Source organism: Schistocerca americana, chromosome 7 (assembly GCF_021461395.2).
Source record: "Schistocerca americana isolate TAMUIC-IGC-003095 chromosome 7, iqSchAmer2.1, whole genome shotgun sequence".
In the NCBI taxonomy this organism is placed as follows: Eukaryota; Metazoa; Arthropoda; class Insecta; order Orthoptera; family Acrididae; genus Schistocerca; species Schistocerca americana.
This window is the reverse complement of record NC_060125.1, coordinates 548,834,460-548,860,812: the sequence shown is the minus strand read 5'-3', so window position 1 is coordinate 548,860,812 and position 26,353 is coordinate 548,834,460. Positions and strand designations below refer to the sequence as shown.

General features: G+C 45.0%; 1 protein-coding gene across 1 annotated transcript in view; it reads right to left on the bottom strand.

Annotated features, from left to right (window-relative positions):
- The window catches only part of LOC124623082 (feline leukemia virus subgroup C receptor-related protein 2), a 756,299-nt gene that overhangs the window by 538,212 nt on the left and 191,734 nt on the right, over positions 1-26,353 (bottom strand). The window contains exon 2 of the mRNA XM_047148874.1: positions 10,108-10,332. Within this exon, the coding sequence (XP_047004830.1) occupies positions 10,108-10,332 (225 nt within the window). The remainder of the gene's footprint in view (positions 1-10,107; positions 10,333-26,353) is intronic.

The window sequence follows — 26,353 nt, the reverse complement described above, 5'->3', positions numbered from 1 at the left end:
AAATATTGAAAATGTCTTGTCATCTATGTTACAGAGAAATGCGTAATACAAAACCAAGTCGTATGCATTGCGAGTGCAATGCCATTTGGATGTGGCGCATTCGCAGTTTTCCCCTCTCCCGCCTCCTCAGGCACAGACAGCGTGGCGTGCCTGTGTGAGCAAATGTGCAGGGAGGCAGAGCGATAAAATGGTTCAATGGCTATGAGAACTACGCGACTTAACTTCTGAGGTCATCAGTCACCTAGAACTTAGAACTACTTAAACCTAAGGACATCACATACATCCATGCCCGAGGCAAGATTCGAACCTGCGACCGTTGCGGTCGCTCGGCTCCAGACTGTAGCGTCTAGAATCGCACGGCCACTCCGGCCGGCTGCAGAGCGATAAGGCGCTCGTTCCAGCGCAAGGTTGGTGAGCCAACTTTTTGGCCACCCCTGATCTCTACAGACATTTTACCCATTTCGGGAATCGAGAAACTCTACAATTTTTGCCTGTCATCGACATTGATAGTGGCAAGATATCGATCCCGATTTTCGAGAATGTTTTGATTTAAAGTCTGAAGTCAAATAACAAATGACGAAAGAAATATTTTTCCTATGATATAATTACATATTAAAACTTTTATTTTTTACTTGTACTGTGAAACCTTGGTTCTTTCAAATTTTATGATTCTAGGTCAACGGGAAGTAGCCTGCAGATTTTGATGAGTGACTTTACGAGGATCGAAATATGCCACATAAATGACCGTTTCTTCTGATTGCATCGATTTAGAAGCTCACATTTATCACACAGCCACTGTAATTTCTGCGGGTTAGCCACACAGGTTAGAAATGATTTTAAGCTGCCCTCAATTTGGAGTCTGTTTGTAGTCTTTGCAATAGTCTCGTCAGTCTTAATTACTGTCTTCTTTCTCATTTTTCCCATCGACATATAAAATTAATCAGTCAAACTGCTGGGCGTGGAACTCTGCGTCTTGTGGAAGATTCTTTACTAATGTTTACATTAATACAAGAAGTTTATCCAAATGTTTATTACTCTTTCTGTTCTATCGTTCAGAGCCTTTCTTACTGCCATATCGGCTTCCACTGCAGTTCCACATGCCTATTGCAAAAGGCTCGTTCTCGTTCCACTGATGCAAAAAATAGTCATACAAGTCCTAAACCTTTTGGTTTTCATGCGTGCACTTTCAGGGGTGGATAAGCTGGAGCTGGACACATCCTTACGTGGCACCGTATTCCTTCGTTTTCCTTACAGGGAGGAACACGGCCGCAACACTGAACTTGTTTCTACGAACATTGGATAAATTAATAATTGCAATACATAATGTCTGTTTCAGGAAACAAGCTTCTAGTTGATTGGACAATAGCAACTTCGAAGTCCATCGCGAGAGACGCGCTGTGTACCATCCACGAACGTTGCTTTCAGTACGTTTAAAAAGACGTTCACATATTTCTCGTCTTTTGTCCATTAACAAACCTTAGACAGCATAAATAGCGTTGGTTTCCTCCCAATAACTAGGAACATTAGCTTTAAGCAGCGTTTCTCAACCTTTCAGTACTTGCGAACCAATTTTCAATCTTAATTTTCATCGCCATCCAGTCCTCATATGAAAACACATACGCCGGCCGAAGTGGCCGTGCGGTTAAAGGCGCTGCAGCCTGGAACCGCAAGACCGCTGCGGTTGCAGGTTCGAATCCTGCCTCGGGCATGGATGTTTGTGATGTCCTTAGGTTAGTTAGGTTTAACTAGTTCTAAGTTCTAGGGGACTAATGACCTCAGCAGTTGAGTCCCATAGTGCTCAGAGGCATTGGAACCATTTGAAAACACACACAATGAGGCAACAAAAGTTATGGGATACTTCTGGTATGGTGTCTGACCATATTTTTCCCGGCGTAGTACAGCACCTCGACGCGGCATGGACTCAACAAGGCGTTCGCAAAGTGCCCTGCAGAAACATTGAACCATGATGCCTCTATAGCCGTTCACAATTGTAAAAGTGTTTGTGCTCGAACTGACCTATCGATCATGTCCAACATATACTCGATGGGATTCCTGTCGGGCCATCTGGGTAGCCAGATTATTTGATCGAATTGTCCACAGTGTTCTTCAAACCAATGGCGAACAATTGTGACCTGGTGACAGGGCGCATTGTCATACATAAAAGTTCCATCGTGGTTTGGGAACACCAAGTCCATCAATGGCTGCAGGTAGCCGAATATAACAATTTTCGGTTAATGGTTGGTTCAGTTGGATCAGAGGATGCACACCATTCCATGTGTACACAGCCCACACCATTATGGAGCGAACAGCGCGACTGCTACGGTCGCAGGTTCGATTCCTGCCTCGGGCATGGATGTGTGTGATGTCCTTAGGTTAGTTAGGTTTAAGTAGTTCTAAGTTCTAGGGGACTGATGACCTTAGAAGTTAAGTCCCATAGTGCCCAGAGCCATTTTGAACCATTATGGAGCCAGCACCAGCGTGCGCAGTGTCTTGTTCGCAGCTTGGGCCCATGGCTCATTGGGGTCTGCACCATACTTGAACCCCACCATTAGCTCTTCCAAAGTGAAATCGGGACTCATCTGACCAGGCCACGGCTTCCCAGTCATCTAGGGTCCAAGCTGTATGGTCACGAGTCCAGAGAGGCGCTGCAGGCGATGTCATGCTGTTAGCAAAGGCACTCGCGTCTGCCACGTGCTGCCATGGACCCTTAACGTCTAATTTCGCCGCACTGCCCGAACGGATACGTTCGTCGTACGTCGTACATTGCGTACTGCTGTTCCTTCAGTGATGCTTGTCTGTTAGCGCTGACAACTCTAGACATACACTGCCGCATTCGGTCGGTAAATTATGACCGTCGGCCACTAGGTTGTCATTGGTGAGAGGTAATACTAGAAATTTGGTGTTCTCAACTTATCCATGAGACTGGAGATCTCGGAATATTGAATTCTCTAACGATTTCCTAAATGGAAAGTCCCATGCATTTAGCTCCAACTACTATTCCGCTTTCAGAGTCTGTTAATTTCCGTCAGGCGGCCATGATCAAGTCAGAAACCCTTTCAGGTGACTCACCTGAGAGCATATGACAGCTCCATCAACGCATTACCCTTTTAGACCTTGTGTACGCCATACTATCGCCTTCTGTAAATGAGCATTGCGCTATCTCATAATTTTGTCACCTCAGTGTATATAATGCATTCTGCGTATTTTGACGCTAAAGCTACAAACCTTAAAAATTACCAAGACTGACTAAATTTATTGCTACTGCGCAATATCGGTCTGCTACGTTGACAAAACCAGAATCTACTGACGATCTATTGCTTCCGTCTCGCAGGAAGTACGCGAAACGTTGACGAATTACGTAATTCGACAAATTTCTCTCTGTAACTCTGATCCAAGGAAGTCATTAATAAATAATGAAGTTATTTTCAATGTAGTACTGAAACATTAATTATTAATTGCAATGTGCAGAACCGGTAAAGTCTTAGTGCGCTGTGTCGGGGTGGATGTGAATTTAAATGTTTTATTATACTAGAATATATTTTGTTTTGCTTTCCTTTCAGTGAATTAATTTTAAATTCATATTTTTTTCTTTTCAGTGTGGTCATACCCCCCTAGATGGAAGGGGGACCGACAGGTTGAGAATCGCTTGCGTGAAGTGTAGAGTACTGTCTAAACTGGTTACTTGAAGCTACCTTTTCCAGTAACACGTCGCAGGCTGCGGCGGACGGGCCGGTATACCGTACTCGCACTTCTGAAACGGCCTGTTCCGAAGTCCGCTACCTGAAATTTCACCGGCTGAGCACAAATGTCAACACATTCCATCTGCACTCAGATCACACTCCACACATCTGCCGAAACACCCCGCTTCGCCCCGCTGTCCCTCCATAGACGTTGACTCCATCCGCAGTGATCGCCGACAACTGGCTGGACGCATACGAAATAGCTTTCCCTGATAAACTACAAACGCAAACTGACATTTTACGACCGACTGGGATAGATCTCGGTAGGCGCCGGAACTTGCCGAACACGGAGATGTATCCAGCGGTGGAATCTACTTTTTAAGACAGTTTATGTAGCAAAATAAGTTAAGATCCTAGGTATCACACCTAGCGAGCATTCACCCTGGTGGGCTCTCATTTGTGACTAATCGACGAGAAAAATATATAGGAATTTCACATGATGCTCTATAGCTTTAAAAAAGGAGCCTTATACATACTGGTTGTGCAGCGTAATGGTTAAGGTAAAGTCCTCACATGTAAAAGAACGCGGGTTCGAACGTTTCAGTTGCACTGATATTTTTTCTTTTTACTTTTAAATGACTTTGATCGTTATTTTATTCAATTAATAGGTTTAAATGAAGTTATTTTTGTTTCTATTTTTTGTCACATCATTTTAAAAAACCATATTAACTTTTTGGACTGCTCTCATTTTCCCTTATATCATTCTGTTTCCACTTTGAATCTTTGTGCATTTGAATTTAATTATTTTTATGTACCTGTCAAAATATTTATTATTTGAAAATGCTGATCTACCGATTAGAAAACAAAAGACGAAATAATCTATTTGTATTGATAGTCTAATGATAAAGCATTTTTCGTTACAAGGTGTACACTTTTTGGACGGTAATCTTCATACAGGCGTTTAATATAAATTCTTATAGCATTATGCACAAAATAACGCAGATGAAGGTTTAAACGGAAGAATGGTTGGGGGGGGGGGGGGCGGCAAACTGCTGGGTCATCGGTCCCTTGTTCCTATAAAACACGTCCACGAGGGAAGGAATAAGACGCAAGAACTACAGAAGTGCAACAAATACTACAATGGACAAAATAGGACAAGAAAACAACAGAAACAAGTAGAAAGGATTGATACAAGACAGCAGATGGCCGTGGCTGGCTGATGACGAGGAGATAAGCCGGACCCTCTTCAACACATTGAAACCTCCAGCCTAAAAGCACTAGGGTAGAGAACACAGACTGACGTAGGACATGTGCTGAAACTTAGATGGAATGATAACACCCCTCTTACGCATCAAACATAAAACTAAATCAGCCAATGAGGCGATGTCAGATAAACCTAAGGGTAACGAGTCCGGTAACTGAAAGTGCCATCGCGGGGCAGCAGAAAGGGACAGTGCAACTGAATGTGGGCCACTGTCGACCAGCCACCGCACCGACACTAGAGTGGGGCTTCACGGCGCAGGAGGTACTCGTGTGTCACCCAAGAGTGACCAATGTGGAGCTGGCAGAGGACCACAGAGCCCTGCGAGAGGCCCGCTTGAAGGACTTCCACTCATTCGTAGCCTCCTTTATGGCACGCAGTTTATTGTGCACACCGAGATTAGGCCATTCGGTATCCCAAATCCGGAAAACGATGCGGCGTAGTACCGCGTACAGGTCAGTTTCAGAGATGCCCTTGTCCAGAAGAGGTTTCCGAGTAGCCTATTTGGCCAGCCTGTCACTAACTTCATTGCCTTGGATTCCGATGAGTCCCGGGTTCCAGACAATCACCACTGAACGACGGACCGTTCCAGGGGATGGATGGACTACTGGATGATCGCTACCAAAGGATGGCGAGGGTAGCACTGGTCAACAGCTTATAAGCTGCTCAAGGAGTCACGACAGACAAGGAAGGGCTCCTCGGAGTATGAACAAATATGCTGAAAAGCACGAGCACCAACTGTGCAGTGAAAGGCAAGGAAATGGCTCTGAGCACTATGGGACTCAACTGCTGAGGTCATTAGTCCCCTAGAACTTAGAACTAGTTAAACCTAACTAACCTAAGGACATCGCAAACATCCATGCCCGAGGCAGGATTCGAACCTGCGACCGTAGCGGTCTTGCGGTTCCAAACTGCAGCGCCTTTAACCGCATGGCCACTTTGGCCGGCTGAAAGGCAAGGAGCGCAGTTCAGTATATCATGTGTAAGCACACGCAAAACCAACGTGACCATCAGCCATAGAGCCGTCGGTGTAAACTACTTCAAAGCCCCGGGACCCGTCAAGAATCAAGAGGAAGTGACAACGGAGACCCTCAGGTGGAAATGAGTCCTTAAGGCCATGCGAAAGCTAGGCGTCGCTGCCGCCTAGGTATACACCATGGATTGTATGAGAATGGACCTGGAGTAGAGGTGGTAAACGGAAGCACTCCCGTTCAGACAGAAGGGATTGGACGCGAATCACGATCGTAATTCCTGACGCGGGCCGCCGATGCGTGAGATGAACCACCGTGGTTGGGAAGAGTAGACGGTAATCTGGATACTCAGGAAAGCTGCGGATGTGTGCGACATAACTGGCGAGCAGTTGGCAGTGCCTGATCTGCAATGGAGGGACGCCGGCCTCCATCAGTAGGCTGATCACCGGACTCGTCCTAAAAGATTCGGTCACCAGTCGAAACCCACAGTGGTGCACTGGGTTTAGTAACAGCAACGCTGGAGGCGCCGTCGAGCCATTAACGAGACTCCCACAGTCAAGGCGGGATTATACAAGGGCTTTGTAGAGCCGCAGCAGTGTTGAGTGATGTGCATCCCAGTTGGCAGCGGAGGGCATTGAGGTGCTGCCAGCACTTCCGGTTAAGCTGACAAAGATGAGGAAGCCAAGTCAATCAGGCATCAAAAACCAATCCTAAAAATCGATGTATCTCCACTACGGTCAGTAGATTGTCATCAAGGTAAAGTTCTGGTCCCAGATGAACGGTATGACACCGACAGAATTGCACGACACACGACTTCACGGATGAAAACTGGAAGCCGGGGGCTAGAGCCCACGACTGCACCTTTTGGATGTCTCTCTGTAGCCGCCGCACAGCGACACCAGTACCGGAGGAGCAGTAGGAAATGGAAAGTCTTCTGCATACAGAGAAGGTGCGACGGATGGCCCCACTGCTGCTGCTATACCGTTGATGGCCACTAAAAATTGAGACAATACTGAGCCCTGTGGGACCCCATTTTTCTTGATATGTGCGAACTACGGGTGGCACCAACTTGGGCAAAGAAAACACGGTGCGGCAGGAAGTTTTGGATAAAAATTCGGAGCATGCCCCGGAGAATCCCTCATATAAAGTAGCAAGGCTATGATGTCGCCAGGTCGTGTCGTAAGCTTTTCTTAAATCAAAAAAGACGGAAACCAGGTGTTGGCGTCTGGAGAATGCTGTTCTCATGGTAGACTCGAGGGACACTAGGTCATCAGCCCTGGCTGAAACCGCCCTGGCATGGAGCCTGTAGGCCCCGTGACTCCAGGAGCCAACACAACCGGCGACTCACCATACGTTCTAGCAGCGTACAAGGAAAAGAACGTTGGTGGGCCGATAGCTATCCACATCAAGCGAGTTTTTACTAGGTTTGAGCACTGGAACGATTGTGCTCTCCCACCATGCCGAAGGGAATACGCCTTCGCTCCAGATGCGGTTGAAGATGACGAGGATACGTCGCTGGTAGTCCGACAAGAAATGTTTAATCGATCTGGCCCAGCAGCTGTGTCGGAGCAATGTGCAAGGATGCTGAGGAGTAAATATAGCGTTATATGGTTCACTGTGGCGTACAGTGAACGAGAGGAGTTTCCCTTCTGTAAGCCGATTGAGGGTACGAAAGGCAGGGGGGGGGAGGGGGGGGGAGGGGGGGAAGTGGGGGAGGTTAATTCTCGAACGCCAAGGCCCAAACATAGTGCTCAGCAAAGTGCTAGGAAATTGCGTTTGCGTCGGTAGGTAACACTCCACTGATATAAATGGAAGATGAATTATATGTAAAACTAAATTCAAGCAAAATGAGCAACAGAAATAATGAATACAGTAAGGGTAGGAAGAAAAATGAGAGCACAGAGAAAGTTAATACAATGATAAAAATAAAGAAATACATTTAGACCAACTAACTGAATAAAAATAATGATCAAAGTCATTTTGACAAATATTGAAAAATAAAAAATTTTAACGTACCTGCTGAGATTCGAACTATTTACATGAAGACTGTCCGTTAACCGTTACACAACGCAACCAGCCTGTAAAACATTCCTTTCTTAAAGCTGAGAAGCGTCATGCTAAACACCGAAATCTTTCTTCCTCGATAACTCGCAAACTAGGCCCTACCAGGATGAATGCCTGTAGGGTGTGATACCCAGGACCTAAAGCTGTGGTGCACATGTCCACTGCAGTGGACAGCTGTTAATGGTGGCTTCTTTCGCCTTGTCAAACAGCACTGAAGCTGCAAATGTACGCAGTCCCCCCCCCCCCCCTACCCTCCCCCAGCGGACACTCCCTGCGGTTGCTGTGCTCTACGTGCATTTGCATCCTTAGGACTAGTTGAAAACGCTAAAGAACGACCATTAACAGCTGTCCACTGCATTGGACATGTACACCACAGTGTTCAAATGGCTCTGAGCACTATGGAACTAAACACCCGAGGTCATCAGTCCCCTAGAACTTACAAGGGAACCTCCCCATCGCACCCCCCTCAGATTTAGTTATAAATTGGCACAGAGGATAGGCCTTGAAAAACTGAACAAAGATCAATTGAGACAACAGGAAGAAGTTGTGTCGAACTATGAAAATAATAAGCGAAATATACAAGCTGAGTAGTCCATGCACAAGATAGACAACATAATGAACAAGGCGAGCTCATGAGCGCCATGGTCCCGTGGTTAGCGTGAGCAGCTGCGGAATGAGAAGTCCTGGGTTCAAGTCTTCCCTTGAGTGAAAAGTTTAATTTTTTATTTTCAGACAATTGTTATCTGACCGTCCGTCCGTCCGATGCGAGGTAACTGCGCCGTAGTATGGGGACGCTACACCTAAACAAACATCGAAACACACGACGTCAGTCGACTACAGCGCACGGAAGAGCTCTATTCCTGCTAACGAGGCTCCCTGGCTGGCAGTTGACTGTTCACTACTTTATCACATCCACAAGAAAACCTAAATCGAGCAAGGTAGAAGAATCTTTTTATCCATTCGCGAAGTGTACAAGTTAGGTGGGTCGACAACATATTCCTGTCATGTGACGCACATGCCGTCACAAGTGTTGTATGGAATATATCAGACGTGTTTTCCCGTGGAGGAATTGGTTGACCTATGACCTTGCGATCAAATGTTTTCGGTTCCCATTGGAGAGGCACGTCCTTTCGTCTACTAATCGCACGGTTTTGCGGTGCGGTCGCAAAACACAGACACTAAACTTATTACAGTGAACAGAGACGTCAATGAACGAACAGACAGATCATAACTTTGCGAAAATAAAGAAAATAAACTTTTCACTCGAGGGAAGACTTGAACCAAGGACCTCTCATTGCGCAGATGCTCACGCTAACCACGGGACCACGGCGCTCCTGAGCTCAGCCTGCACACGATGTAGCTTCTCTTGCGAATGGACTACTCAGTATGCATATTTTGCTTATTTTTTCATAGTTCCACACAACTTCTTCCTGTTTTCTCGATTGATCTGTGTTCAGTTTTTCAAGGTCTATCCACTGTGCCAACTTATAACTAAATCTGAGGGGGGTGCGATGGGGAGGTTCCCTTGTTAGAACTACTTAAACGTGACTAACCTAAGGACATCACACACATCCAAGGTCAAGGCAGGATTCGAACCTGCGACCGTAGCGGTCGCGCGGTTCCAGACTGAAGCGCCTAGAACTGTTCGGCCACACCGGCCGGCACCACAGTGTTAACCTAGATCGCCGTATAGATGGTTTTAAAAAATCGACCCCCAAAGCTGTGAACCTTTCTGTGGACGTTTCCTTGTCGAACTATTTACCGTCCGAATTCCCTGGACAGAAGGAGAGCTGCGCGGAGCAGCCGCGCGGTCTGTGGCTCACCCCTGTCGGAGGTTCGAGTCCTCCCTCGGGCATGGGTGTGTGTCTTGTCCATGGAATAGGTTAGTTTAAACTAGATTAGATAGTGTGTGAGCCAAGGCGCCGATGACCTCAGCAGTTTGGTCCCATAGGAACTTACCACTAATTTTCAATTTTACAGAAGGAGCCAGTTTTTGATCTGCACTCATATCAGGTTGTAAATAAACGAACTGTGTCCTCGCGCTTTCGGAACAGCAGAGCAGCTTCGACGAACAAGACAGAACACCACCATCGCTGTAGGCAGGTAGCAGCTGGTCTGCGCGCGTACTGACCTGGTTGCCGAAGACGCCGATGGAGACAGCGGTGGAGACCTCGTCGGGGCCGAACCAGACGGCGCCGATGCGCGCGGGCAGGCTTAGGATGAAGATCTGGGAGCCGCCGACGATGCTCTGGCCGGCGAAGCCCACCCAGAAGAGGTGGCGGCCCACCGAAAACACCTTCACCCAGGAGCCCAGCGCCGTGCCCAGGATGCCCGCCAGCAGGCACACGCGCAGGCCCTGCGGAACACCACTCGTGCTGAACACACCTCGCAAGTGGGTGGCTGTCTGTCTGTCTGTCTGTCTGTCTACTACCTGTGCCAATGTCGTGCAGGCCTGCTGCACGAGAACAACGTGAATTATGATCCGACATCTGTAAATTAAACACTATTGGATGGTATCGTAACTACACTACTGGCCATTAAAATTGCTACACCACGAAGATGACGTGCTACAGACGCGAAATTTAACCGACAGGAAGAAGATGCTGTCAAATACAAATGATTAGCTTTTCAGAGCATTCACACAAGGTTGCCGCCGGTGGCGACACCTACAACGTGCTGACATGAGGAAAGTTTCCAACCGATTTCTCATACACAAACAGCAGTTGACCGGCATAGCCTGGTGAAACGTTGTTGTGATGCCTCGTGTAAGGAGGAGAAATGCGTACCATCACGTTTCTGTCTTTGATAAAGGTCGGATTGCACCTTATCGCGATTGCGGTTTATCGTATCGCGACATTTCTGCTCCCGTTGGTCGAGATCCAATGACTGTTAGCAGAACATGGAATCCGTGGGTTCAGGAGAGTAATACGGAACGCCGTGCTGGATCCCGACGGCCTCGTATCACTAGCAGCCGAGATGACAGTCGTCTTATCCGCATGGCTGTAACGGATCGTGCAGCAACGTCTCGATCCCTGAGTCAACAGATGGGGACGTTTGCAAGACAACAACCATCTGCACGAACAGTTCGACGACGTCAGCAGCAGCATGGGTTATCAGATCGGAGACCGTGGCTGCGGTTACCCTTGACGCTGCATCACAGACAGGAGCGCCTGCGATGGTGTACTCAACGGCGAACCTGGGTGCACGAATGGCAGAACGTCATTTTTTCGGATGAATCCAGGTTCAGTTTACAGCATCATGATGGTCGCATCCGTGTTTGGCACATTGGAAGCGTGTATTCGTCATCGCCATAGTGGCGTATCACCCGGCGTGATCATATGGGGTGCCATTGGTTACAGGTCTCGGTCACCTCTTGTTCGCACTGACGGTACTTTGAGCAGTGGACGTTACATTTCAGATGTGTTGCGACCCGTGGCTCTACCCTTCATTCGATCCCTGCAAAACCCTACATTTCAGCAGGACATGCACGACCGCATGTTGCAGGTCCTGTACGGGCCTTTCTGGACACAGAAAATGTTCGACTGCTGCCCTGGCATGCACATTCTCCAGATCTCTCGCCAACTGAAAACGTCTGGTCAATGGTGGCCGACCAACTGGCTCGTCACAATACTCCAGTGACTACTCTTGATGAACTGTGGTATCGTGTTGAAGCTGCATGGGCAGCTGTACCTGTACACGCCATCGAAGCTTTGCTTGACTCAATGCCCAGGCGTATCAAGGCCGCTATTACGGCCAGAGGTGGTTGTTCTGGGTACTGTTTTCTCAGGATCTATGCACCCGAATTCCGTGAAAATGTAATCACATGTCAGTTCTAGTATAATATATTTGTCCAATGAGTACCCGTTTATCATCTGCATTTCTTCTTGGTGTAGCAATTTTAATGGCCAGTAATGTATATAACAGCATGAACTAACACCGAAAAATCTCACATGTATGCTAATATTATCACACATTACTGACGCTTAAAAAAACCGAAACGGCGTCGATGGTACTGAGATAAGTAATTTAATATAGGACACATGGGGCCGCAAACGTCGGGAAATGTCCCAAACCTCGATGAGCAATGTAGAACATGTGACGTCATCACATCCGTAACTCGCCTCAAGTATGTGTGTTGTCTTTATACGAATGCATGCTGTCTGTCGTTTCGGAGGACTACATGCATTCATACAACTGATACGTCTAGCTGGGCAATGTATCGACAGTCTTCAGTGCGAATGCACAGATACGTCCGACATTGTGTGCCAAACTCTGAGTAGCCAACTTTGAGGAAATGCACAGAGACTGCGGACAAGTGGTGATAGATGGGAATGTACGTCGGCCTTAACTGAGTCGAGAGAGTCCGCGCCGTGTCCCGGATGGCGCAGTGGTTAACGCCCCTGATTAGTAAGCCGGAGATCCCGGGTTCGAATCCCGGTCCGGTACACCATGCCACTCGTCGCCGCTGATTCGGTGCAATGTCCCGATGCAGCTGAGACAAGTGATCCCCTCCCTTTCCTTTCCTTTCTTTTCTTTTCTCGCTCTCTCCACCTTCGGTTTACATATAAGGAGCTTGCCGGCCCTACCCTCACCGGTAAGGGTCAGTGCTACACATCGCCCCTATAAAGGGTGAAAAGTATTTAAACCGACAAACTCTGGGAGGTTGTAGCGGACATCAAAACAAATACTTTTCCCTAATGTCATTTTTTTCCAATGAGGAGCATTTAAACCGGTAGAGGAAGATTTCTCTGGCGGCAAATTAATTAAACCAACAAATACTTTTCCATTTTTTATGACCAAGAGACAACACATTAACACAACCCAATTTCAGTTGTAGCAGATTTTCAAAAATGCCTCAATTGACACGTAAACAAATGTTACACCGTCGGATCATGTTCTGTCTGACACGGGCAAAAACCCCGGGAGTATCCTGAATTGTTCATGCTGCTGCTACTATCCGGGCAACCAGATCCTCTTCTGATACAACGGGAGTTGCGTAAACAAGGTTGTGCATCTCTCCTCACACAAAGAAGTCCAGAGGGAACATATCTGGGGATCGAGCAGGCCATGGTACAGGACCACCTCTGCCAATCCACGTTTCTGGGAACCGTCGGTCCAGGAATCGACGCACACGACGACTGAAATGTGCCTGCGCCCGTCATGTTGGAACCACATGTGTTGTCTTGCAGGGAGCGGGACGTCTTCCAGCAATTCTGTCAATGCTCTGGCGAGAAAATTGTAATAGTGCCTGCCATTTAACGGCCTAGGTACCAGATACGGCCCAATTAAACAGCCCCAACAACACCGACCCACACATTAACGAAGAACCGCACTTGATGAGCGCTAGTAACTGTGGCATGTGGGTTATCCTTACTCCAAACATGTTGAAGACTACAACACGCCCGAACGTTGATTCATCGGTAAACAACGCAGAGGATGGAAATGTAGGATGCATTTCACACTGTTCCAGGTACCACTGTGAAAACTGTGCTCTGGGTGGATAATCAACTGATTCCAGGTTGTGGACACTCTGTAAGTGAAAAAGACGTAACAACTGCTCTCGAAGGACTGTTCTTACATTCGTCTGATTCGTCCCCATGTTACTTGCAATTGCACGAGTGCTGATTGAAGGATCCCGCTCCACATGCTGCAAGACAGCTTCCTCAAATTGCAGCGTTCTTAAAGTGCGACTGCGTCCCTGTCGAGGTAATATGCTTAATGACCCGGTCTCATGCAGACGTTGGTACACAGCAGCAAAGGTCGTATGATGCGGGATACGGCGATTAGGATATTGTTGTTGATAAACCCGCTGTGCAGCTCGTCCATTGTGGTGCGCTACGTAGTACGCATCAACCGTATCAGTGTACTCACTCCGGGTGTATCGCTCCATTAGTAAACAGAGACAATGCACTACTACACTGGTGGACAGCAGTTGCCTACAACTGAAGATGGTAATATGGCCTCTATCAACTGAAGAGCGTAATACGACCTCCACTGGTTTAAATAATCCTCATAGGAAAAAATGACATTAGGGAAAAATATTGGTTTTTGATGTCCCCTACAACCTCACAGAGTTTATCGGTTTAAATACTTTTCACCCTGTAGGTTACTATGTTTTCCTTCTTCCACTTTGCGATGTCATACGTCTGTGCTTGCAGCAGTGGCAGTACAAGACTACGACGATTCCGTTTATATTTAATGAGCCTGCAGACACGCATCTCTTAGGGTTCACCTAATTCCAATGCGCTTCCAGCAATACGTATTTACACACAGATTTTCCCACAGCGTGTTTTACCTTCTTACGTATCGTCTGCCACTGTGGGTAGTCGAATGCGTGAAACAGGGATCCTGCGCGCAAGTAAACACTGAAGGCAAAAAATGTATAGGGTGATGACTCCATGCTAATTCAAATCAAATGCACGAGCATGGCCGTCTAGACATATCTTAGGTTATTGAATGCGCAGGAATTTTAGGCTATCAAATAATGGGACTTCACATTTTACCTGATGATCTAAATGGCCATTATCAGTTTTTTTGAGTGGGCGGGGGTTGCCAGAGCTACTTGAAGATTTTATGCAGGAAATAAGAGCAAACATGTGGCTTCATCAGGATGGATATCCGCCATAGCGTGCCATCGCAACAAGATATTACTTAAATCAGGTGTATCGAGATAGGTGCATTGGTCGACGCGGACTACTTCGCTAGCCAGATTTAATCCCACTAGCTTGTTTTCTTTTTTTGGGGGGGGGCGTATGAAGGAGCTAGTTTACAGGGCTCCAGTACAGTCCCAAATGAGCCTCATCGCCCGCTTAGCTGTTACCGTTGCGGTGATCCAAACTACGGGGGGAACCTTCGAGCTCGTGCATGGTTCAAATGGCTCTGAGCACTGTGGGACTTAACATCTAAGGTCGTCAGTCCCCTAGAACTTACAACTACTTAAACCTAACTAACCTAAGGAAATCACACACATCCATGCCCGAGGCAGGATTCGAACCTGCGACCGTAGCGGTCGCGCGGTTCCAGACTGAAGCGCCTAGAACCGCTCGGCCACACCTGCCGGGCATGAAGGGATGACAACATATTTTTATATTGGCATTTGAGCAAACGGTGCAAATTACTAACACTTTTTGTAAATGTGATCTATTATTGACGTAGAAATTACTATTATCCTCTTAGCTGTAACGAAGCAACGCCTTTCTTGGTTCCTGTTTCTTTCTTTTTGCCCGAACTTTTCTTGTTCGTAAATTTTATTTTGTAAAGATAAGGTATCCCAGAGTAAGAACAGTCTTGGCTGCGAAATTATTTAATATCAATGACTCGTTTCACCCTTTTGGGACATCATCAGTGTGTGTAAAAAGTAGCTGGATATAGAACCCATCCGTCACGAGGCCATATAAAATGGAAAACAGACGCAACAGTAATTGTATATGTTATCCATCCGTCATAGAAACACAAACTGCAAGATGGATCGTTTTTGCACTGCAGTGGAGGAGTCACCTGATGTGCTTAAAGTCCACATTGTATTTTAATCGTTTCTATGATGCTGGATTACATATGCAGTTACTGTGGAGTCCATTTTCCATTTTATATCTGGCAATGTCTCAAATGGATGAAACGCGTCATTGATATTAAGTAATTTCGCTGTCAGGATTGTTTTCATTCTAGAATAATTCGAAACTCGTTGCTTTAGCATCGTGCCACAGTGGAATGGAATAATTTTTAAAGAAAACGTAGGTCATTTACTGATAACGACTGAGGTCTGAAGCTCATTCTCATTTACTTGTGGCGCAATACGGTAGGTTTTTGTTGTACTGTACTACACTTTGCAATAAACCAGGGGAGGCGGTGAGACCGGTAAATAAAATCATGTATCTTACTTCAGTGTAAAGACTTAATCGGCTAACGCAATGGGAAAAAAGTACTGCTTGGCAGACGCAAGAGCCGAACCCTGAGCCCCAAATGCTAAAGCCGCGCTGGTAGGCCCAGACCCACACCGACGTCAAGACTTGACTTGGGTTGGGATGAGCAGGTGCAACGGACCGAAAGGCTCTACCGCTGCATGTGGAGCGAGGTATGTTATCTGGTGGCGTCACATATTAAACATTTGTCACTGATTTCCCGACATTTGCTGCCCAATGTGTCTTACATTAATTTAATTATCTCAGTTTCATCTATGTCGCTTCGGGGGTTAATAGGGTTGGCTGATTGATTTGGGATGAGGGGACGAAACAGCGAGGTCATGGGTCCTCGGATTAGGGAATTATGGTGAAGGAAGTCGGCCGTGCTCTTTCAAAGGAATCATCCCGACATTTGCCTGGCGCTATTTAGGGAAATCACGGAAAACCAAAATCAGGATGGCCAAAGGCTGGTTTGAACCGTCGTCCTCCCGAATGAGAGTCCAGTGTGGTAACCAGTGCGCCACCTCGCTCGGTAAGTTAATGACAATCATCTTGTATGCAAGGTATGTCCAACTGAAAAGAAAATGGCGTCGTATGCGATCCCACGAATATGTCTGCCGAGAGTTGGTATGGTGGTATTTTTCAGTTGCACAAGCAGCTTTAAAGGTTTCTGGGCAACTTCCTCATTTCTGAAGAGTTTTTCTCGCATTTCCTTGCGTGATGGACTCCCCCCGATCAGCACAAAGAGCAGTCTTCCAATTTCTTTGCGCCCAAGCATCTTACAGAGAATCGGAAGTCTGCGAGAACGGGTGTTTGACTGACCCATCATGGCTCAAATTGTGGCATGTGATGAAACGTGGTGTCACTACATACACTCTACCTTCAGCTTCAGACGGATGAGCATGAAGGGGCCTCATCATGACCCTCCCCCCCCCCCCCTTGTCCAAAACAAGCCAACTCAGCCTCTGAGTCCTAAAGGTGATTCTCGGTTTCTTTTTCCATGAAGAGTGACCTCTCCTCTTAGACTGAAGGCCTGGGAGTGCAACAGTTAACGCTGATCAATAACGCGACACATTGACGAGCTTCAAAGAGGACATCAAGAACAAGTGCAGAGGCAAGCAAGCTCTCGAATGGGATAATGGTTTCCGAGGACGATGCTAGCCCACATGCGTCCAAGACGACCCTCTAACTGCTTCAAAAATCTCGATGCCAGGTCCTAGAACATCCTCCTCACAGCCACGTATCTCCCACGTGACTCTCATACCTTCGGCCCCTAAAAACAGTCTCTGAAATGTCAGAGGTTCTCCTGTGACAAGGAAGTGTAGGCCAACATGGAAAACTGAAACCGTCAGCAACCTAAGCGTTTCTCCACTGAAACGATGTATTTCCCTCCTGGGCCCTGGGGTCGGCGTACCATTGTCTATGGCACCTAGGTATAGTTGTACTGTCCCACATTCCCACATGAACTGTAATTACAATATTTTTATTTGAATTTCTGTACATATAACTATAGTCTCCTTTTCATTTGGACACACCTACACATGAACGAAACCCAAACAAGGTTAATGGAATATAGTCAAACTACAACAGGCGATCAGATGCCACTTTTAAGCGTTTCTTGTTACAATACTTATCACGTTATAACTTTATATGTGTGTGTGGGGGGGGGAGGGGGGGGTTAAATATTGTGGGCTAGCATGAGACTTTTAATTAACTTATACCGCGATAACACACGTACGGACATGGGCTGCTCCGAAGTACGTACGATATAATATTTTTTAAACACAACGCGCTAATCACCGCCTTCTAATAAATAGTTTGCGTGAGCGCTGCTATTTAGAAAAGAAAATATGCGTATTCTTGCGCAAACTGTAATTATTAATATGGGTCTCGGGGGCTACTGGCTATTTATGTACCAAATGTCACAAAGATTAACAGAGATATTGCGGAGCTTATTGGGTGTAATGATTTTCAATATTTCTTGTTCATTATTTGCAAGGCAAAACTGGAGAGAATCTCGTCTGCCGTTAGGCTGCCAAAATGAAACATACTGAACTCCTTCAGTGCTGTGGATTTTAGTAAATGAAATTTATTACTAATCTTTTTAACTTTGAAATTAATTAAAGATCAAGATTGAGAAGTCTCTCGCATTTACATTTAATATTACGACATGAAATTTTAATTAAATAATACAGTCAGCTTAAGGGCCGACTAAATCTTGCTAGGGGAGATGAGCTCCCTGCACTACGAAGTTCTGTAAAAACTTGGTTAATGAGAATTAATGGTTGCAATCATGAGGTGACAACTAAGTCAATAATACACACTTTCTAATAACAATTGTAAGTATATTTTACTAAATTACAACCAAACTTACATTAAATATTATCTAGCGTTACAATGGCGGCCTACTTCTAGACGAAACAAACAGGAGAGCTTGCTCAATCAAAGCATTGTGTCTGATCTTCATGGCTATGTTACACAGAGATTCTACCAAAAAACTGTGTTTCGTTAACTACATCGATATTTGGGTTTTGATAACAACAACTTACGTTCTTTACTATTTGTTATACATCGTGCAGACGTACTTAGTCTTTAGATAATTTATGTTTCACACGTCTCATAGCAAAAACTTCTTTTCCCTCTCTCCAAATGTCCATTTATGTGACGTACCGTCACATACTGTGTAAGTGTAGCGACATTAGCGATCGTGTTACTGTCATGTTAAATGATATAAAATGGCTTGAAAATTGTATTATTCTTTCAGTGCCTATTGTAACAGTTTTAGACATGATTTTATGCGCAAGAATCACACGAAAAGAGTAATATTAAATTTCTGTTTCACTACATCTACTGGTTTTCTTTCATTTTACCTAATATCGGAGTTTCATAAAATTGATCATCCACGAACGAAAAGCGTGGATGTTGCCATAGGATAAAAAAAAGGAGTGTTCTGCGAAAAACGTAGCTTGTGCTTTCACTGGAACGATGCAATGAGGAAGTGAATGAGATACTCAATGATGCTCTTCCATGTATCACATTACATATCCCTTACTATCCAAATGTTCGTAGATGTACAAAAGGTAAACATTCTGCGTTGAACTAACTGTTCTAGCTTGTCCTGAAAAATTTTCGGGAGAACTGCCGGATTTCTGTAACATGCTGGTACGATATTTCGGCGCAGAGTCTTCTGGCCATCTCCAGGTGAACACAGATTAGCAACGCACTGAGCTCCCCTATTTCAGACCCCACTGGCACATTCGCGGTGTCTCAGTTGGCACTGCATATGCGTTGCCTGAGCGTATGCGCTTCTGCTGGAAGTCTTTGTGCTGTTCTGCGCGCCCTCCGCCGTAAACGCTCGCCTCTTCGATGTCAGAACGATTGTCTTCGTGCAGTAAAAACGTAGGATGACGCTGATTACGCAGAGCACGAAGTTTTTCCTATACTCGGGTCCCATGCAGAAGTTAATTGGAAACCGCCATCTTGATCCATAAGGGACTCAGACAGTCGTATTTCCTCTGATTCATTGATGATCGAGCTCCAAAATTTTGAAACGTGGGCCACAATTTTTGTTTCATTTTATTTCGTCGAATGATCAATAGAAGTACAGAGTTCAGCGGTAGCGGACTTATTTGCCTGGAGAAGGCGACTATGTCGCTGATTTTCTATAATGCGATCGTGCACAGTGCGTGTCGTTTGCTCTAGATAAGATTTTCCGCTTTCACACGGAATCCTGTATACACCAGCTTTGCGTAACTCTAAATCGTCATTAACGGATCTCAAAAGTGCTGATATTTTGGAAGGAGGTCGAAAGGTTACTTTAACTTTATGTCTTCTTAATAGTCTGCCTATTTTAGCTGAAACATTTACAATTTTGAAGGCCTCAACCTCTTTCTTTGTCATTTGTACGTCTTTAGAGCACTCTGAACTTGTTGATACGGGTGTCCGTTGTTCAGGAACACACTTTGCAGGCGTCCAAGTTCCTTTTGCAGGCTATCGGCATCTGAGATCGAATCGGCATTGTGGGTCAAGCTCTTTAAAACACCTATCGTTTGTGCAGGATTGTGGAAACTAGCAGACTGCAAATAAAGGTCAGTATGAATGGGGTTTCGAAACACTGGATGCCTCATTGTTTCATCGCTCTTACGTCGCACAAAGACGTCTAAAAACGGCAAGCAACCATCTCTCTCCGCCTCCACAGTACATTTTATTTTTTCATGTATGGAACTCAGATGTTGAAGGAACTCTAAGACTGTTCACACCATGAGACCAAATTATAGAAGTGTCATCAGCTACCGCCAAAAACTGTTGGTTTCATAATAGCTGAGTCGAGTGCTCGCTCGGCAAATACTTCCATGAGAAAGTTGGCCACTAGGGGAGACAAAGGACTCCCATGGTGACACTGTCAGCCGATTGTTCAAAAAATCTGTTGTTGAATAAAAAGAACGCCGAGGAGAGAGTATGCTTAAACAGCGCGGTAATGTCAGCCTCAGACCTCTTGCTATGAGATATAATGAGTCCACCAAAGGCACATTGTAATAAGCAAAACGACGTCAAAACTGACCAACAAATCGCTGCTCTTGAGTTTGAATGACTGGAGTCTGCTGATTAAATCACTCGAATTTCTTATATGATGTGGCCACTTGCCTACAGTGGGTTCTCGTAGTAAAGACGCCAAGTATTTGGCGAAATCACAGGGTGGCTACTCCAATATTGCTCACTATATGACGTAAAGATACACCTTTATGGATCTTGGACAGTCCGTACAACCTAGATGGAACTGAACTATTCGGTCTCAGTCGCTTAATGGAGTCCTTTGCAAGAAAACTTTCGTCTAAAGTTCTACTGTCTTTCGCATCACACGGTTAGTAGGATCATTATCGATTTTGTGATTCGTTGAGTCACACATCAAAGGTTTGATCTTATTAATATAGTCGTCCGGTGGCATAAGCACTGTAGCGTTACCCTCATCTGGCCTGAGTACTACCGCATCCACGGCTATTCATAAGTTATGTTGCTCTTTGATGGTGCGTCTGTCGTCAGGACGCGGTAAGATTTCGGACCATTTATTTCTGCTGCCTCTGTTGTAAGACGTCGCACTTCATCTTCGATGGAACTGACAAAATCCTCTAGTGACCGATGTAGAAGCAAAATTAAGACCACTTGCCAATACGTAGTCACGTCATCTGTAGATTTCCTCGTCATGTTGATAAGCGATCGTCGAGTAGGAATTTCTTGTAGTACTCGTACCTTTCTAGTGTTGTCAAAGTTTACATAATTTCTTAAGGGCAGAAACCTTACATTAGCAGATAAATGTTACTTATCTTGCTATGGCTGTCCCATGGTCTAGATTGTTGGCTCCTGTTTATGCTTTCCAATTAATAGGTCAAAGGCTTTTTGTTACAGTAAAAGTCAATGGAATATTGCTGCTTTCTGACATCATCAACATTTATTCATAAATACTTGACACTTACTGCAACACCACTTGTTAAGTAAATGCATTGTGCAACATTTCAACACAAAGATCTTGATACTTATATCGATAAATCTCGGAAACAACGAACTATTATGGCGCGTTTGCCTCTAAAATTTCTATAGGTACATAGCGTCCAGATAATTCTAGAACAGCATGTAGTTGAAATGAATTTTATTATGACTGTCTTAAATGAAATTACTTTTCAAATATACTTTACATTACGTTTTCTGGAAATAATTATTTTATATAAAGATTTATGCGCCTAATAATAATGAAGGTAGCAAACTTTGACAATATGAAAACTATCAACTTCCTGTCTTTGAATAATTGTCGATTGAATTATCGATAGTAAACGTCAGGAAAGTTAAAAATGACAAGAATTTTGGTTACATGAATACTAAAGCATAATAATATTAGTTTCACTGTAAAGGGGTTTTTGCCTCATTTGTGATGAACGATTTTCATGGTTCAAGATCGATAAAGTTAAATGGATCGATATGAAGAATAAAATTATATTATAAGAAAAACGTTTTGTGGCCAAATGTGTGCAAAATTATCTTTAAATATCATATTTTCATTCACTGATGCCTTGCGTGATAATATTCTAGTCTAACTCCTTACTTAGGCAAAAATTTTCACTGCACAAAAGAAAGCAATTAGAGTTATCAGAGTGATGTACACACTAACACCTTGCGGACATCTGTTTACACGATCTTCTTCGCTTGTGAAATTTATTGTCAACAATTCATCTGAGCTAAAAAGTAACAGAGAAATTCACTAGTACGACACTAGTAGAAAAAATGATTTGCAATACCCTGTAATGAACATGGTTTTGTAGAGAAAGGCGAGAAATATGCACCTATAAGACCATTTGACGGTCTGTCCATCGAAATAAAATGTCTAGTAGACATGCGTGCCGAATAAGTGGATTACGGACGGAAAAGATCCACTCTGTTTCCGTTACAAAATTTGGAAATTGCTGAGGAAGCAGACACTGTAGCACTGTCGGCTGAACAGAATTCTCAAATGATGACAGTCAAACGTTAGTAGAAATTCGTGCATTTTTAAAAAGAATGATGCGCGAAACATAACGACTGCCACCTTAGGAAAAGATCTTGCCGAGAACCAGAGAAAATTCTGTTCCTACATAAAATCACTAAGCGGTTCAAGGCTTCTATCCAGTCACTCGTTGACCAGTCCGGTGTGGCTATACAAGAGAGCAGGAGGAAAGCCGAAGTTTTAAACCTCACTTTTAAGAAATCATACGCGCAGGAGGATCGGACAGACCTCCCGTCATTTGACATTACACTGACTCCGGTGTGGAGGACGTAGTAATACACATCCCCGGCGTAGAGAAGCAGTTGAAAGGATTCAATACAAATATATCGCCAGGTGTGGATGAAATGTCATTTTAGTTTTACAAAGGGCACTCTATGGCATTGGCTCCTTACTTAACTTGCACTTATCGGGAATTCCTTGCCAGCTCAAAGTCCCAAGCGAATGGAAAAAAATACGCGCAGCTAACTCCTGTATGTAAGAAGTGTAAAAGAACGGATCCGCAGAATTACAGATCAATATCCTTAACGTCAGTTCGCTGCAAAATCGTTGAACATATTCTCAGTTAGAATACAATAAGTTTTCTCGAGAGCGAGAAGCTTATGTCGAAGAATCAGCACGGTTTTAGAAAGCATCGCGTGTGCGAAACTCAGGTTGCCCTTTTCTCACATGATATACTACGAACTACGGATGAAGAGCAACAAGCAGATTCCGTGGTGCTGGATTTCCTTAAAGCTTTTAACACGGTGTCCCACTGCACACTTTTAATGAAGGTACGAGCATACGGAATAGGTTCCTAAATATGCGAGTGGCTGGAAGACTTCTTAAGTAGTAGAAACTAGTAGGTAATTTCCAAGAATGATTGCCTATCGAAGTCGCTGGGTGCAAACGATGCATATCGAACGTGCGATCGTAAATCGAGCAGGTGACTCAGGTGGCGGGCGTTGTGATCAGTTATTTGTGATCGTCATTTTTATCTGTTTTCCTCGTTCTCTTAGTTGCTCTAAATTACATACCTCTGTGAATTATTGGTGAGTTGCTAGGGAAACGCAGACGAATTATGTCGTTAGTGAATGGGATGTCTAGTGTTCTCGACGTTTCTTCGGCGGATTGTCTCACATGGAAGAATCTAATTCCTTGTTTATCCAGTGTATAAAATTGTTCGACTTTTCGTCGCAAATATGTAGTACTACCGGACGAGGAAAGAAAGGACTGTGTAGATCGTGGTGGTGTGAAGTGTGTACAACTTCGTAAGAGCAGTTTCGATGCTGAAATATCGTTACACTTTCACTGCGCACAGTGCGGAAAACGAACGAATATCAGGAAGAATACATGGTTCGACTCTTCCAAATAATCCATCCAGACCACCGTAATGGACTTTCACATGACGGCAACACCGACGACGAATAAGGTAAGTCGTCTCCTTTGTAATTGCAAGTATTCTTTTAACGCTCTTCTTTTGTCGTTGATGTAGTGACCCCGCGACTTCGATAGGCAATCATTCTTGGAAATTACCAACTAGTACGTTATCCTCGACGGCAGGTGTTCAGCAGAGGCAAATGTATAGTCAGGATTGTCCCATGGATGTTCGAAGAACTGTTCTTATTCTATATGTACATAAATAAGCTGAGGGACAGGGTGCGCAGTCATTTGCAGCTGTTTGCTAATGATGCTGTGGCGGACGAGAAGGTGGATTTCATTGTAGGAGGATACAAGATGACTTAAAGTTTCTAGTAGGTGCGATGATTTGCAGCTTACTCTAAATGTAGACAAATGTAAGTTTATGCAGACGGGTAGGAGAAGCAAATCCGTAATGTTCGAACGCAGCATTATTGGAGTACTGATCGACACTGTCGCGTCGCTAAAATATCTAGACGTACGTTTCAGAGCGATATACAATGGAACCAGCACCGAAGATTGGGTGTAACCACACCAGGTCGAATTAAAGGAAGACATCGAAGCGAACCAGATACATGCTGCTAGATCTGTTACCTTTAGGTTTGGTCAGCAAGCGAGTATTGCGTAGATGCTTGGCGAACTCAAGTGGGATTCGCAGTAGGGAAGAAGACGTTCTTTCCGCGAAACACTGTTGAGAAAATTTTGATAACCGGCATTTGAAGGCTACGGCATAACGATTCCAATGCCGCCTACATACATTTCGCGTAATGATTACGAAGATAAGATACGAGAAATAACGGCTCGTACATGGGCATATAGACAGTCGCCTTTCTCCATCACGATTTGCGAGTAGAATAGGAAAGAAAATGACTTAAAGGTACACGGCACCCTCCGATACTCACCATATGGTGGCTTGCGGAGCATTTGTGTGGATTCTGAAATATATATATATATATATATATATATATATATATATATATATATATATATATATATATATATATATATATATATACAGGGTGTTACAAAAAGGTACGGCCAAACTTTCAGGAAACATTCCTCACACACAAAGAAAGAAAATGTTATGTGGACATGTGTCCGGAAACGCTTACTTTCCATGTTAGAGCTCATTTTATTACTTCTCTTCAAATCACATTAATCATGGAATGGAAACACACAGCAACAGAACGTACCAGCGTGACTTCAAACACTTTGTTACAGGAAATGTTCAAAATGTCCTCCGTTAGCGAGGATACATGCATCCACCCTCCGTCGCATGGAATCCCTGATGCGCTGATGCAGCCCTGGAGAATGGCGTATTGTACCACAGCCGTCCACAATACGAGCACGAAGAGTCTCTACATTTGGTACCGGGGTTGCGTAGACAAGAGCTCTCAAATGCCCCCATAAACGAAAGTCAAGGGGGTTGAGGTGAGGAGAGCGTGGAGGCCATGGAATTGGTCCGCCTCTCCCAATCCATCGGTCACCGAATCTGTTGTTGAGAAGCGTATGAACACTTCGACTGAAATGTGCATGAGCTCCATCGTGCATGAGCTCCATCGTGCATGAACCACATGTTGTGTCTTACTTGTAAAGGCACATGTTCTAGCAGCACAGGTAGAGTATCCCGTATGAAATCATGATAACGTGCTCCATTGAGCGTAGGTGGAAGAACATGGGGCCCACTCAAGACCTCACCAACAATGCCTGCCCAACCGTTCACAGAAAATCTGTGTTGATGACGTGATTGTCCGCAGCTCGTGGTCGTGCAGTAGCGTTCTCGCTTCCCGCGCCCGGGTTCCCGGGTTCGATTCCTGGCGGGGTCAGGGATTTTCTCTGCCTCGTGATGACTGCGTGTTGTGTGCTGTCCTTAGGTTAGTTAGGTTTAAGTAGTTGTAAGTTCTAGGGGACTGATGACCATCGATGTTAAGTCCCATAGTGCTCAGAGCCATTTGAACCATTTTTTGATGACGTGATTGCACAATTGCGTGCGGATTCTCGTCAGCCCACCCATGTTGATTGTGAAAATTTACAATTTCATAACGTTGGAACGAAACCTCATCCGTAAAGAGAACATTTGCACTGAAATGAGGATTTACACATTGTTGGATGAACCATTCGCAGAAGTGTACCCGTGGAGGCCAATCAGCTGCTGATAGTGCCTGCACACGCTGTACATGGTACGGTAACAACTGGTCCTCCCGTAGCACACTCTATACACTGAAGTGGTCAACGTTACTTTGTACAGCAGCAACTTCTCTGACGCTGACATTAGGGTTATCGTCAACTGCACGAAGAATTGCCTCGTCCATTGCAGGTGTCCTCGTCGTTCTAGGTCTTCCCCAGTCGCGAGTCATAGGCTGGAATGTTCCGTGCTCCCTAAGACACCGATCTATTGCTTCAAACGTCTTCCTGTCGTGACACCTTCGTTCCGGTAATCTGTCTCGATGCAAACGTACCGCGCCACGGCTATTGCCCCGTGCTAATCCATACATCAAATAGGCATCTGCCAACCCCGCATTTGTAATCATTGCACTGACTGCAAAACTACG